The sequence below is a fragment of the Pleuronectes platessa genome, chromosome 18, assembly GCF_947347685.1.
Source record: "Pleuronectes platessa chromosome 18, fPlePla1.1, whole genome shotgun sequence".
NCBI classification, from domain to species: domain Eukaryota; kingdom Metazoa; phylum Chordata; class Actinopteri; order Pleuronectiformes; family Pleuronectidae; genus Pleuronectes; species Pleuronectes platessa.
The window spans coordinates 6,099,524-6,113,331 of record NC_070643.1 but is presented as its reverse complement, the minus strand read 5'-3'; the positions used below and the strand labels follow the sequence as shown (position 1 = coordinate 6,113,331).

Below are 13,808 nucleotides of genomic sequence, written 5' to 3'. Positions count from 1 at the left end.
AAGACACACACTTAAACAGTATCAAAGTAAATTTAGTTTCATTTTATGAAAAACATTGTCTATCAAATCTTCAGTTAAACCAGAGAACTCCCTAATGGCGAGGAATCATTCTAACTCCGGAGCTCCTGAGAATTAACACGGGGCCAAGCAAAGAGCCCATTCCAAACAGGCAGGTTTAGAACAAAACACAACAACTGTATATATTTTAGTTTCATTTATAAACCCCTCTATATCGAACCCTGTCTGCACCTTATAAAAATGAGAGTAAAGCCACATTCACCTTTGGTCACGCTGTGGTCTGCCATTGTCGGTGCACATTATATTCCCATTTTCTTTCCGAGGAACAGTGCTCTATCGAAGAGCATGGTGATGGTAAACATACCACAGAGACGCTTCACTGCACCGCAGAGTCACAGATACAGTTACAGCATAGCCACGATCCAATCAGGCTACCGCCGCCACCTTGGGGTTGATGACAAGCATCAATGCCGGTCAGAGAAGATGAAACACGCTTTGACTTTGAGATTTCGTTGTCTGACAACCTGAATGGGAAGTCTTCACAGCCCATTTGGCTCCTGCATCACTTCTGTCCTGGCAATGCCATAATAACATGCTCACTCAAGCTGACAAGTTTTCCACTTTCATTTCACTCGAGAATAAATACACTCCAACAATACACGTTGCAGGGTGGAAAAAAAGGGGGACACGGAGCAACTGAGTTAGTGCAAATCACCTCCAGAGGCAGGAAATGAAACGTGAGGAGAACTGATAACAGCGCATGTGTTAGAGGAGTGAATGGGTTTAATTGCTGTAAAAATAAATCAGACTGGCATGGAATAGATGTAACAATTAAAAAATAATTATTGAAAAAGTTAAGGGTGAGACATGGGAAGACAGTTGATGACAAAAATAAATGTGCCAGATACGATTTAGCATCTGACAGCCATCACAGACCTGATGTTAATGGCCATTAACTCCAAACAGCACACTGCCAAAGAGATACAAACCTCACCGGCACTTTAATTGGATGCCATTTTGACTTTCTTTATATCTTAAATAGTAATTACAGACCACTTGTTTCCAATTATATCTAAAAAAAAAAAATCTCTCCGTCCTTGTTAAAGCAGGGACTTTTTCAATGAGGAGACAAGAGGGGCGACCTGACTCACACAGCGCACACTGCATTGGGTTGTGATAGTTTTTGGTAGAGCAAGTGTAAATCCCTGAGCTGTATTCCACTTGGCACCAAGAGTTCCGCTCGCTAATCCTCCACTGGAAGTCTCTGTCTGTCATATCCAGACTGCAGCATCGAGAATCATTACTTTATTAACAGAGTTTTGAACTGTGCATCCCCCATCATATAAAACTGCTTCTCATACCCACAGACGAATGGGAGAAAGGTTCTGGAGCAAAAGCTAGTGAAATAAACACTTACTGATTGGTTTTATCATGGTATTATTCTAACAATACTGTGAAATCGGTACACCTGCTACAAAATTCTATATATATTATTTATGGTATCTGATGTACAACATACTGTTTTTAGGATATGTAACTGCATGGTTTAAATTTCAAATGACACTAAAAGCTAGAACTCAGAGCGCCCACCTCTGCCAAGACCCAACAGTCACCTCATGAATATGCCTTTAAATTCATTAGATCCAGATTTTTATTTAGATCTGCACCAAATTTGAGATAATTATTTTCTGAGAAATAAACAAGTGAAAGAAAAATTCCTGGATCTGTCCATTTATCTGGGTCAGCACCAAAATGTGATGATTTGTAATCAGGTCATGACTTACCCCTACATGAGTTTTCATGGAAATCGGCTAAGCAGTTTTGGTGTAATCCTGCTAACTAATGAACCAGCCAACCAACAAACCAACAAATAGGCGGCAGAGGAAAAAAATTACAAAACATGATTAACTAAAACTAGATTCTGGTTTTTCCTCCGAGTCTGAGGGGGGCGGAAATTAGATCCGGCAGTCGGCCTTACATACAGTATTGCCTTGATACGTATCACTGTTTAAGTCCCTACCATTGGAATAATATTAACTATTCATTATGTTCTTATTACTTAAATCATTTATTTAAGGAGCTCTTTGTGTTAAGTCTGATATTTTAGCTGTGACCAATATATCATGTATAAAACCAAATGAGACTTAGGGGGGGAAATCATTTAGTTCTGAAGCCGCCGTAATATGAAAAAGTTTTTCCTAAGGCACAAAAATAATTTTACTTCAGTCTAACAAGTTTGACTCACAACTGGGACTGCACTGCCTCATTCAGGATGTGACAGGAGCTTCTGTCGGCTTTTGGGAGATTTAAGTTCATCCAATTTCAACTGCACATTATACATTAATCATTCACCTCTAACACATTCACAAATGAGCTGACTGGATTTTCTCTTAGTCTTTAAAGGCAAAGACAGATCCGAAGTTGGGGTTAAGCCACTTCAAGGCTGATTTTAATTGAAAAAGTTCAGTAACCTTTTCCATTTGTTCTGCATTTTGAATTAGAACAGACACCTGTAAATGGGTTTATGCTCGGAATACATTAGTCATGACACTGTGCTGAATCAAAGTCCATGGATTAACTCCAAAGGAGCCCAGAGCTGACCCCAAAACATGGGGTCAGCTCTGGGGATATATAGAAAAAGTTTTAAAGAAAAAACTTTTTTCTTTTCAGTTTTAAAGGAAAATTGCGTCTAGGAGAAACAAAAATGGAGATGATTAAAAATAACTTTTGATAAATAAATTAAACGCAAGTGAAAAATGGCAGAAGATGAAGATTAGAGGGGCTCCTAGCAAACAGAAAGATTAGTAGTTCTGTACTGAAAATCCAGTGTCTGTTGATGCATGATTTTTTCCAATTTCACACACTGTATTATTAGTTATCAATTATTTATTGGTTAAATATAAGTCTTCTTTTCAAAACATTCAACATTTGGAAAACTACTTTTGTATGCCCTAAAAAAATAAGAAGCTAGTTAGCCAAGCTTGCTAATGCTAGTACTGAATCTCAAAAGACCTTTTCCTTCATGTGATTTCATTTGCTAGTGACTCATCGGCAGCTCCCACAGACTCTGTAATATGTTCATATTTCATCATACAGAGGAGGAGGGTCTAACTATCTGGCTTTTCTTTCATTGGCTCAGCTCTGCAGGTTTAATGACAACCACAGACTGTATATTATGCTTAATGGCACGTCGCCACTTCCTCCCATTATCCAGACAGGAAGCCAAAATATCTCAGATACAAATGCTGCCATATTATATACATTTTGAGTCAGCCTGTGCAACGTGGGATGAGCCGCAGTATCCAGGCGCCACCAGTCTTGAGTTATTCTCAGCTGTCATTCATGATGTTTCACCCAATTTTTACATCATCAAATATTTCATTCAAACATATCTAACCAGAAAAACAGCACTTGAACATACATCAATTTGATAAGAACTACCTGCAATGTTTCGTCCATGTTCCATCCACTAACATTGAGAAGGTGCGATTTTTGACATATACAGCAGCCAGCCAACAGGTGGTGATAGAGACACTGACTTCACTTCCGGGGAGAAATCCTGTCATCCATATTTACATACACTCTACGATGACAGCCAGGAACATGGATTGTTCTTTGTCAACAAATTCACATTTAATCAGGAAGTAAACAGGCCAGTAAAACTGATCAACCAAAATAAGCGATTTTTAATTGACAAAAAGTAAAAAAGTTGTTGCTAAGTGGAATTATTTGAGTGCAAATTCATAAATGACGTATCCTTATCAATGTGAAAGATAATAAATCATCTTTGTTGAAGGTTATTATTTCGATTTGCAAAAAGTGGCAGGATTGGTCCTTAGCACACAGTACCGCTTCCACTTAACCTGGTACTGTGGGTGTAAATTCTTCCATGCTCAGTCAATATAACAAAAAAATAACATGTTTTGTCTGGAGAAAGCTGCCATAATGTATTCAAAAGAAGCAGTAAATCAAGTGGATATGGTTGCATTTTTAACGCTAGCTGCAGTCTTTGTAGTTGAATGGAGCGACAGAACAGATTTTCTCTTTACTTTAGACAGAAACAGGAAAGAAAGGCAGGAGCAGACACTGAATGATGGCGAGAGCAAAACACACATTCACATCGCTACAGTATCTTAGCAACAGATGGATGACTATTCTGTGCCAAACATCAGAAAGTGCTAAAGCCGGGGATGGAGTCTGACAGAAGGAAAGTATTAAGCCAGCATCTGAAGGTCCCACAGTCACATCTAAATCAGGAAGAAGCTATATGACTTCTATCAATTTTAAATAGACTCTAATGGCTTACTGGGCAACAATGTAGACAAGGTCTTCTCTCTACCAGACAAGAGAACCACACTAATGCAGTTGGCAGATATATAGATGTGGATGACACACAGGATTGTATAAATACCAATATGCTTCTCATATTTAACATATAGGATGATTGGATGAGGTATTGTTTTTGACAACGTGTGATGTAGTCGTGAGAAATGTGTTTGGAAATCTCTGGAAAATGAGCATGTATTTATGAATTTGGGATTTTGTTGGGCATATTTTAATGATATTTTGATATTATTTCTCCATGAGTAATGCTACCTAAACCCTTGACCCTGCAGTGCACCTCAACAGATATAGGAAATGGTGACAATCTAACAAACTAACGATAACATTTAACATCAAGTGTGATGGATTTATACTGGAATTCACTCTGACAATGTGGGCGACACCCAGGTGCCCGGATCATGGAGGTTATTGAGAGAAGTAGTGGTCGGTGGCCAAATCGACCTGCTTTGTAATATTCAATTCATAGGTTGTTGTGATAGCATTATACAGTTGCCCTAGAGAAAGTGTTGTCAATTAATATACAATAAATCGTGACAAAAATTGGTTGAGTGTTCCCATGAATTCAAAATGCTGTTTGACCAATCATCATTTGGCTCTGCAGTGAGTATCAGGATGTGCTGTCATAACTGTTTAATGAGAAGCGACATAGTTTTGTAGACCTGACCTAATGTACCTTAAGCTCCCCTTCTATCCTCCTCTCTGTGTAGGAGCAGATACTCAGCAGCTTGACCCGGCCTTACGTCTACATTTCATCTGCTTAAGCTTTCCAGATGACATCAATGACACCTTTATGTGAATGTCAGGTCTCCAGCCTTCATCACTGTATATGTGGCTCCACAGCACTTGATGTACAACTGGTAAGAGATGCATTTCCTGAGTTATATTCCTTGTCCTGTCACCGTAAAGAAAATGACGAATGAATGAATTTGTGAGTGCAGGAAGAGTCTACAGGGCATAGCTGGTGTTCAGTTGTGTTAGGCCTAGGGTTGTAACGATACCAACATTTTAGATTACGATTCTGGTATAAAAAATGATGCTCAGGACCGTTTAATACCAATAGAACTTAATGAATTTATTTTTATGGGTAGTAGATGTAAACAAAATAAGTATGGACAGAGCAGTCTGTTAAAATGATGAGAAAATGTATGATGGTGGCACTTTTCTTAATCAACAGGCTGCATGATGCCGGTTTGCTTCTGGGCGGATGGCGTAGCAGCTACAGATTGAAGGTCAGTTGATTTTGCTCTATGTTGTTGCTTTAATGTGGCCTCATGAAAATATGATTTTAGATCTGCTTCAGTACTTTTTGATATTATTGAAAGTAGGGATGGGCGTTCGATTAAATTGTCTTCGTCGATCGTCGGGAGAGTTAATGACGAATTTTCGATTAATCATTAATATTTACAAGTTCAAAAATTCACTATTTATAAACTACATTAAAATGTAGTGAAAAAAAAGCGTGTTTCCTCATTGAGATCTTTATTACAAGATGAACAAAATATGAGCTGCCGTAATCTTAAGCAGCGGAGCCGACAGCTAGAAGCCGGTGCTACTAAACACAACTGACCCTCGGTTTTTTTCCCTCCAAAATAAAATAATAATAATATAAAAAAACATAATGTTAAACAACAACTACAAATATATAATACTTAGGTCTGACAGGTTTTGCCAAATGTAACTCAAAACTATCAAACAAGTTACCGAGTCGAGAAAGCTTCATAAAAATAACCAGTAACTCGCATACAACTTCAGCACCAGCCTACGGATTTGTGTTGAGACAGATGAGCATGTTAACATGCTCTGGGGTCAGACGCGAACGCAGCCTGGTGACCGTCAGTCCAGCCGCAGAAAAACCCGCTCTGATGGGACTGACGTCGCCGTGATACCCAGGTAGCTCCGTGCTAACTTGGCTAGCCTGGCCGCGGCTCCGGTGTTTGCGCTCCCCTCTTCCGTGTCAGACAACGCAGGCTCCTCGTCTCCCCCAGCCTCTGGGATAGCTTCGCAGTATTGGCAGTGAACCAATTCATTTTTTAACTCAAAATGGTCCCATGCAACACTTCGCCGTGACCTCTTCATGTTTACTTTGGAAATGGAACTACACGGTAACTCGCAGCCAGTCGCAGGTAACTGAGTAGGACTGTGGCGTTTTTTTCAAACACTGCCCCCCGTGGTCAAATGTGTAATTAGCGAATTTCTCAATGAAAAAATTATTTCATCGACGAAATTCTTAATGATCAATTAATCGATCGTCGATTAATTATGCCCATCTCAGCCCATGAAAATGAGAAGGCTCAACAGTGTGTTCCTGTGTAACAGAACTAACCTTCTCTTTAACAGCACCCACACACACTAAGAACTGCGCTTCCCAGCTAGATTAAATGACCTCTGTATACAACATCAATAGCATCACCACCATTCCAGCCAAACCTTCCACCACCGGCAGTGTGCTGCTCAAACCACCAAGCAACAACACAAAATACAGCACATCCGATGTGATTACAACATTCTTTGCAACCATGAAAAGTTGCAAGGGAACCACTGTGATTAAAAAATATAAGCCTGAGAGTGACAGAGGCATCTTTCTGTGGAAGGACCCCAAAACCCACCTGCCATTACAAGTCCACAATGCCCTACCCTCTTCCACTCAGGTGTCAAGGCGTGTGTAAGTGCGGCTCCTCTGCACCGCTGCGCTGACTTCCACAGGTTTTCAACAGCAAGTAAACAACGCCGTGGACAGTGTATTTCTGGCTTGTCTCATTAGCTGTAAACCAAACTTGTCTGAGCAGGTGACAGATGGACCGACATGTCCAAAAGAAAAGAGGGGAGAAAAAAAAAAGAATCATCGCCCTGCTGCGGCTGCCTGCTGAGGCCCGGGCAACCGTGAATGCTGATCCACAACCAGAGGAAAGGTGCCTGAGAGTAAATGCAGGTGTAGAAAAACACTCTATTTCTCATTTTTAAAGCTCTGACAATCAACGCGGTGGGGCTGAACAGACAGGAAAACCAAGGCTAGTTGAAACTTTGTAGAGTTAAATTGAAATAAAACTTTTGCACCGAATCTTATTGAATGTACAGAGTCATTATTTCCGTTATATCTGTGATTTTTCTGCTGACATATGTAAGTTACTGCTCACTTACGTTTATACTATAGAATACAGTCACATGTACACAAATGCAAAGTGAATATCACGGGTCACAGTCAGACAAATAGGAACTCCTCGTGAAGGCATAATGTGATTTGCCTCACCACAGGAGGCAGATGTTTTATTTGCCTCCTTGCTCACACAGATATTAAGTGAACCGAGAGGAGAAAGGTTCCCACTGAAAATTGTTGTAACTCATTACATATTATTTAAATATTACATATGTATTAAGCATTAAGGTATGTCTGGTTATTTGGTCAAGTAAATGTAGCATAATGTCAAACTTTTAATGATTTTTGGATTATGGATATTCTTGTCAGTGTTTTTGACATTGAGATGATTTTGAATAACATATGCAATACAATCAAAACCATCTTTATGGTCAATTTGTTTTTTTATTTGTTTATAATTGATATGTATTTCATGCAGGGAAATAATACAAAATAATGCGTCAGTACAGACTGAATCCTGGCTCAGGTTTGTCCTTGACCATTAAGAGACTTATGAGTTCTTCAGCTGCTTGATTTCTGTTTATAATTTGTTTGCAAGGCAACGGACAAGACCCTCTAGCTCAAGCATAAAGATGCTGATAGAACGGTGTGTTATAATGAACACAGTGGAGAATCAGGACCAGAAAATATGCAGTAGATTTAAAAAATAACTTAAAATAAGAATCCCAGTTGAATGCACGCCGTCTGCATTTTGACATGAGCATCCTTCTCAACCGAAGGTGTTTATGCCCTAAGTAGAGGATCAAAAGTGAAAGAGTGCAACCGTAAAGACAATGACAAACTGTCTTTGTGTCAAAAGGTGTATATGATATCTATGAACCATTACTCAAGGGTGGCTGCTGAAGCAGAAGAAGTCATGACACAAAAAGAGGAAGTAGAGGGGTAATATCAAAAGATAAATAGGAGATAAACATGTAGATGATATCATGATGACCTGTGTCTCACCTTGGCACACCACCCGGCACACCACCCAGCACACCGGCCTCACTGAACGGCGTTTGAAGCCTGTCTTCCAGGGTCAGCGTCTGAGCATCATGGCCGTCTCCTGCGATCTGTCCAGCTCCTGGATGTGGAGGATGCTGCTGCTGTTGCTGTTGCTGTTGTTGTTGCTGTTGTTGTTGCTGCTGCTGCTGCTCCTCCTCTTCTTCTTCTTCTTCTTCTTCTTCATCCTCCACCTCCTCGTTACCTGGCTTCTCCTTACCTCGGCCATCACTCTCGTTGTCGCTCTCCTCATCTAACATGTCGTCCACCTGTTTGTTGTATTTAGAAAAGAGCTTTTTGTGAGCAATGCTTTTTTTTGTCAGGGTCAGATCACAGAGAAGTAACAGAACATATTCCATAAGTAAGAATCTACTCATTCCAGTCCTTGCTTTTTGCATATGAACCATTCTCAAGTTTTTATAAGATTAATTACTTTCTCTGCCTCGTCTGAACACCATTGTTTATCCATTGTTAAACACAAGAAGGCCCAGCCAATATACTCAAGTGAACTTTTTGCAAATTTCCCAACACAGCTTTCACTTGTAGGAAATCATTAAATAGAAATAATGAGAAAAATGCATTTAATTACAACTAGGGAGTGGTTTTCCCTCTATAAATAAATGGGTCATATGCTGTATTGTAAACTTGCTGAGGGGATTGGGCAGTGCGTCATTGAAGGTCCTGCAAAGTAAGGACTTCATTGTTTGGTGCAACGCCTGTTTTATAGTACATATGACAATAAAAACTCTAAAGTCGATTCTCTCTGGTCAAGGCTTCTAAAACGCTAACCCTAACCACTGAGGTCATGAACAGAATGATTCAGACAATATAACGGGTTAAAAAAAATGTTTTCACTGGTATTCATTGGGCGTGAAACTCTATTGGTTAAACATTATGATGACAGGGGATGATTTATTTTTGTCCACCTACAACAACACAAACCCGACAAAGTTAATCTGTCCAGTGGGATCTCCTGGCTGGCTATTAAAAGCAAAATTGTTAGCTCCACTAGCTCATCAATCTTGTATTCCTTCAAAAGCTCATCATTCATACCGCCCCAAGGTTAATGACCATTTACAACAGGTTAGCCAATTGACAACCATCTGAGGAGAATATCACCACAGCCAATATGCAGCCCTTCGTCCACCAACTCATTAGTGGCACGTAGCTGGGGGAAAACTGAGATTAATGCAGAGGGACATTCTCTTGGGGCTAGTGCCAGGATCATTACTGGCATCAAGCCAGGCTCATTAAAGCCTTGTTGATAGTTATTTGGAGCCACAGACACAGAGTCACAGTAAAGGAAGCAGGTATGAGTGTGTGCAGCGAGGCTGATTTAGATATAACAAAATTAAAAGAAGAGAAAGTCTGAGCATTTTGGGTCAATGTTGATGTGCATAATCAATTTCCCTTTTCTGGATCAATTTTAAATGAGAATGACCCCATGTGGCAGTGACAAATGATATTGTTGGATACCGATAAGACAGCAAACAGTTTGTTTCCCTCTATGTTAGTTAGTAACACACAATTTAACATTTCATCTAGACACAAATTACTTTTTTTCCACTTTCCTAAAGACATTTTTCCTTATGGCTGTCTCCCATAAGTGTTAACAGTGGCAAGGCATTGGGTCTTGTCCTTTCAGCAGCTGTTAAAAGGATCAAAGTGTGGTGTTGAAATAAAAAGAACTGGACATCAGGGTACTCAAATTGTGCTTCACAGCACAGAAAAACTACAGAGATACTGAAAGCCCATATTACCCAACACAACATGTCCAGGTGCTTAAAGTACTTCCATCAAGGAGGATCTATTTTCATCTTAGTTTGTTTGTCTGTTTATTAGCAGAATTATGTAAAAAGTGCCTAATGGGTTACCACAACACGGGTTGGAAGGATGCATTATGGGTCAGGAAAGAACCTGGTGAATGTTGGTGCAGATCCAGATGCGTGGGCAGATACAGTTTTTTTTTTTTTTTCTTTAAAATTGGGAAACTTTTCAACATTTCAGTGGATTGTCAGACCATAATTCATGAATCTATGAAAAAAGAATCAGATATGTTAAGGGGACAGACATTTATGATTGTGTGCGATTTGGTGGAATTTAAATGTGTTTTAATGAGGGACTGTTGACCATTGGATGAACCAGGATTGAAGTTCCCAAAAATTCAAGGATAATCATAATTGTCTTGATATGTGGTGCTTGTTTTAGCACGTTTATCTGCTCGATCAATTTTGTAACGACAAAAAATACAACACCTTACAGACAGTTTTTAATTAATGTTCAACAGGCAATGCTGGTATCGTTGGGTTTCAGTCATTTGATTTAAGTAACATCTGTGTGGGTAAAGTAAAATTGTGGAAAATGGGCCTCAAACAGCGCTACGCTTCAGTTAGCATTTTATCATTAAGGTCTGCTATGCCTGCTCTCAGATGTCTATCAACAATTGGGTATGTTACACCAGAGGGTAGTGTAAACAGAAACTGTTTACACTAACAACAAAAACACTTTTATTATCTTTTGTGAATTTGAAAACTGCCCAGTAGTAGCAGCAGTATCATTACAGTTTGTGTTTCCTTGCACAAAAATAAATTATATTCAAGTTCAATAAATCAAAGTTTAGAAAAAAAAGAAAGAAAAAGAAATTAAGAAAAGAAAAGAAAAGAAAACGCACTTCCAGGACAGTGAAGCCATGTCTGCTTCACTACACTTCAAAAAGCCTTATACAGTTCACTATGCCAGAGAGGGTATCACAGGCTTACCAGAGAAGGAAACATTAACAATCCCCACAAACAGTGAGGCAAACTTTTCTAAAGCATCCTTTTCCTGACTGCAATCAAAGGCCAAGCAAGACCACAACATGGAACTTTTCAAAGTACAGCATGGCACCATCTCCAAGTTAGTTCAGAGTCAGGCTACTAGTCTTATCACTGCGAGGACAGTTTAATAATCATGGGATTTCAGGACATGGAATTTATTTTTGACCAAACGCTTCAGTTGCAACACTATTGTGTAGACATTTGTGGTCGACTGCGGTGAATTATCCTTTGAGGATAGATTTACAAGCAAACATCAAACAGAGGAAGTTTTTTGTGCTCTGTTTTTTTCACAAAAGACTGGGACTCACTATCAAACGTAGCTAAGCCATTAAGATTTCACTTCTTTAAGTCTAGACATAGATATTTTAGTTTCAGACTCACATCTGGCCTGAGGTGTAACTCACTCTGAAAGATTCATGTGCAGCAAGAGACGCCAAGAGTCATTCATTTTAAATGAAAGGCAGCAATTAGGACAAGCTGTTACTGCGGGATCAGCCGGTTGCGCTTACCCTGAGCAGAGAGCGTCGGCTGAGCTGAGGCCAACTTAAAGCAAATTAGTGGCCTAACAGTTTCTGTTTTAACATCTGACTTAGGACTGATTGTTTGTTACAACCTGACAGGTTGGAGCCTTACAGTCAAATTACATTTTTTAATTGGATCCTGATTTATTGCCAGTACATGAGGCCACATTGTACTGGAAGCCGCTACGTAATAGTTCAAATTGTAGATTGTAAATTAAATGTCATTTTGATTTCGTTATTAGGAACCTCGGTGTGCCCAATTTCCCTTTTGCACAATGTCTACATAGTGAAAATTGAGTTTTTAAAGTTTCAACAAAGGTTAATTTTTAGTACCATAGACACCATCTGCTGACTTCAGGTTGACCTGGTCCAGTGTGAACAAGAAAAACAAACAGCAGCAGCACACTTCCCACACTATCATTTAAGCAGTTCATAGCTTTATGAGATGACCCGTGTTTTTAATATGCATACCTATAATGAGGACAGCTTTGCTCGGCTGTAATACACATTTCAAAGGTTTCAAAAAGTCTTGCAGGTTAAATGAAAACTATTAGAATGGCAAATTTGCCCCAAGCTTGAAATCAAACAAAAAATCTATTAACTGCATCAAGGTTACACTGCAGCTTGAAGTAAACCATGATAGAAGTTTACTCTGGCAAGCAGTGGATAAAGTTTCTGAAGTCCGATTTTGAAAAGAAAAATATCAATGTCTCATTAAATTAACACGTCTCTGAAGAGACACAATAGTGTCTGGAAGAAAACTTCAGAGAAAAGATGAGGACGTGCCCATAGCAAGAGCCTGACACATTTCCATGCAGACAGACAATCAGCGCTCATTGTCCTGGACAATTTCCATTTGCGCTGGGTTATTCTACAAGGAGCTTGTGTATTCACCAGACTGTGGAGTTTGCAGGGACAATTTTACAGAGTACATCCCCACTGAAGGGGGATCACGAAGTTTATTCTCTGCGAAAATGAATGACTTCATCCACCAAAAGGTAGCCAGAGGGGGTTGTAGGGAAGACAGGTGATTGCTGAATGGAAACAGACAGCGCATAGGTCGTTTCATGTGGGCAGGGAGGAAGATAGAGGTTTTTGCATTTGTGGGAAAAAGCTCACCTGAGGCCCCAGTAAGAAAAGGAATTGAATGCAAATGTATAAGAAGAGAGATTGTGCTGACTGGTAAAATTCAGGCCACAAAAGATATGTTATGGAAGATGACAGGACTGATGAGACTGGTCGATCAGAAGCACAAAAGCCTCAAACACCGCTCTGCTTATAAAAACATTCACCTCTTCATTAGCAAGGGCCAAGTCCCAATCTGACAGTAACAATGGCAACGAGTATATACATCTTCACTAAATTTCTACCGACGCCTACATGAATGGAAGCTGAAGCACTCACAAGCAGAAAACACAGAAATCCTTTGAGAACAAGTGCTCTTGAGAGGCTCTGCAAAAAAGGATGATACTGGTTTCTTTTTTAACCATCATCTCAGGGAGACGTGCTACACTGCAGCTGAGGTTAGTCGAGGGTGGTTAAGTAAAGCTGGGCTGAAAAACAAGAACAGCTTCAAACACAAAAACACTTCAGAGAATCAGCCCTGGAGAATTCAGGTTGCAGAAAGTTTTATATCAATGATACACTTTGCTGTATCACTTTGGTTCGGGGGGGGGAGGGGAGCCAGACCAAATTTCTTCTATAAAAATTAACTGTTAGAGCGAGGTCCAAAAGGGGACATCTCCCCACAGTCAGATGACTTGAGATGTTTTTGTCAGGCTGCAAAGGGACCACGTGAGAATAGCAACCGCAGCAGAGGGAATATTCATAGTAGGGATGGGCATAATTAATCGAAGATCGATTATTGATCATTAAGAATTTCGTCGATGACAATATCTTTTCATCGACGAAAAAACTGGATTTCGTTATGTGACAGGAGGTTGGAATATCCGAGTTGCCCAGAACACAGCACAG

At 39.7% G+C, this 13,808-nt stretch overlaps 1 protein-coding gene across 2 annotated transcripts in view; it reads right to left on the bottom strand.

Annotated features, from left to right (window-relative positions):
• Window positions 1-13,808, bottom strand: part of ctdp1 (CTD (carboxy-terminal domain, RNA polymerase II, polypeptide A) phosphatase, subunit 1) — a 66,084-nt gene that overhangs the window by 23,371 nt on the left and 28,905 nt on the right. For both annotated transcript variants that reach the window (XR_008342303.1, XM_053446997.1), the window contains exon 12: window positions 8,462-8,766. Coding sequence is in view for 1 of the 2 variants with exons in the window: in XM_053446997.1 (XP_053302972.1) it covers window positions 8,462-8,766 (305 nt within the window). In the remaining variant the exon portion in view is untranslated. The remainder of the gene's footprint in view (window positions 1-8,461; window positions 8,767-13,808) is intronic.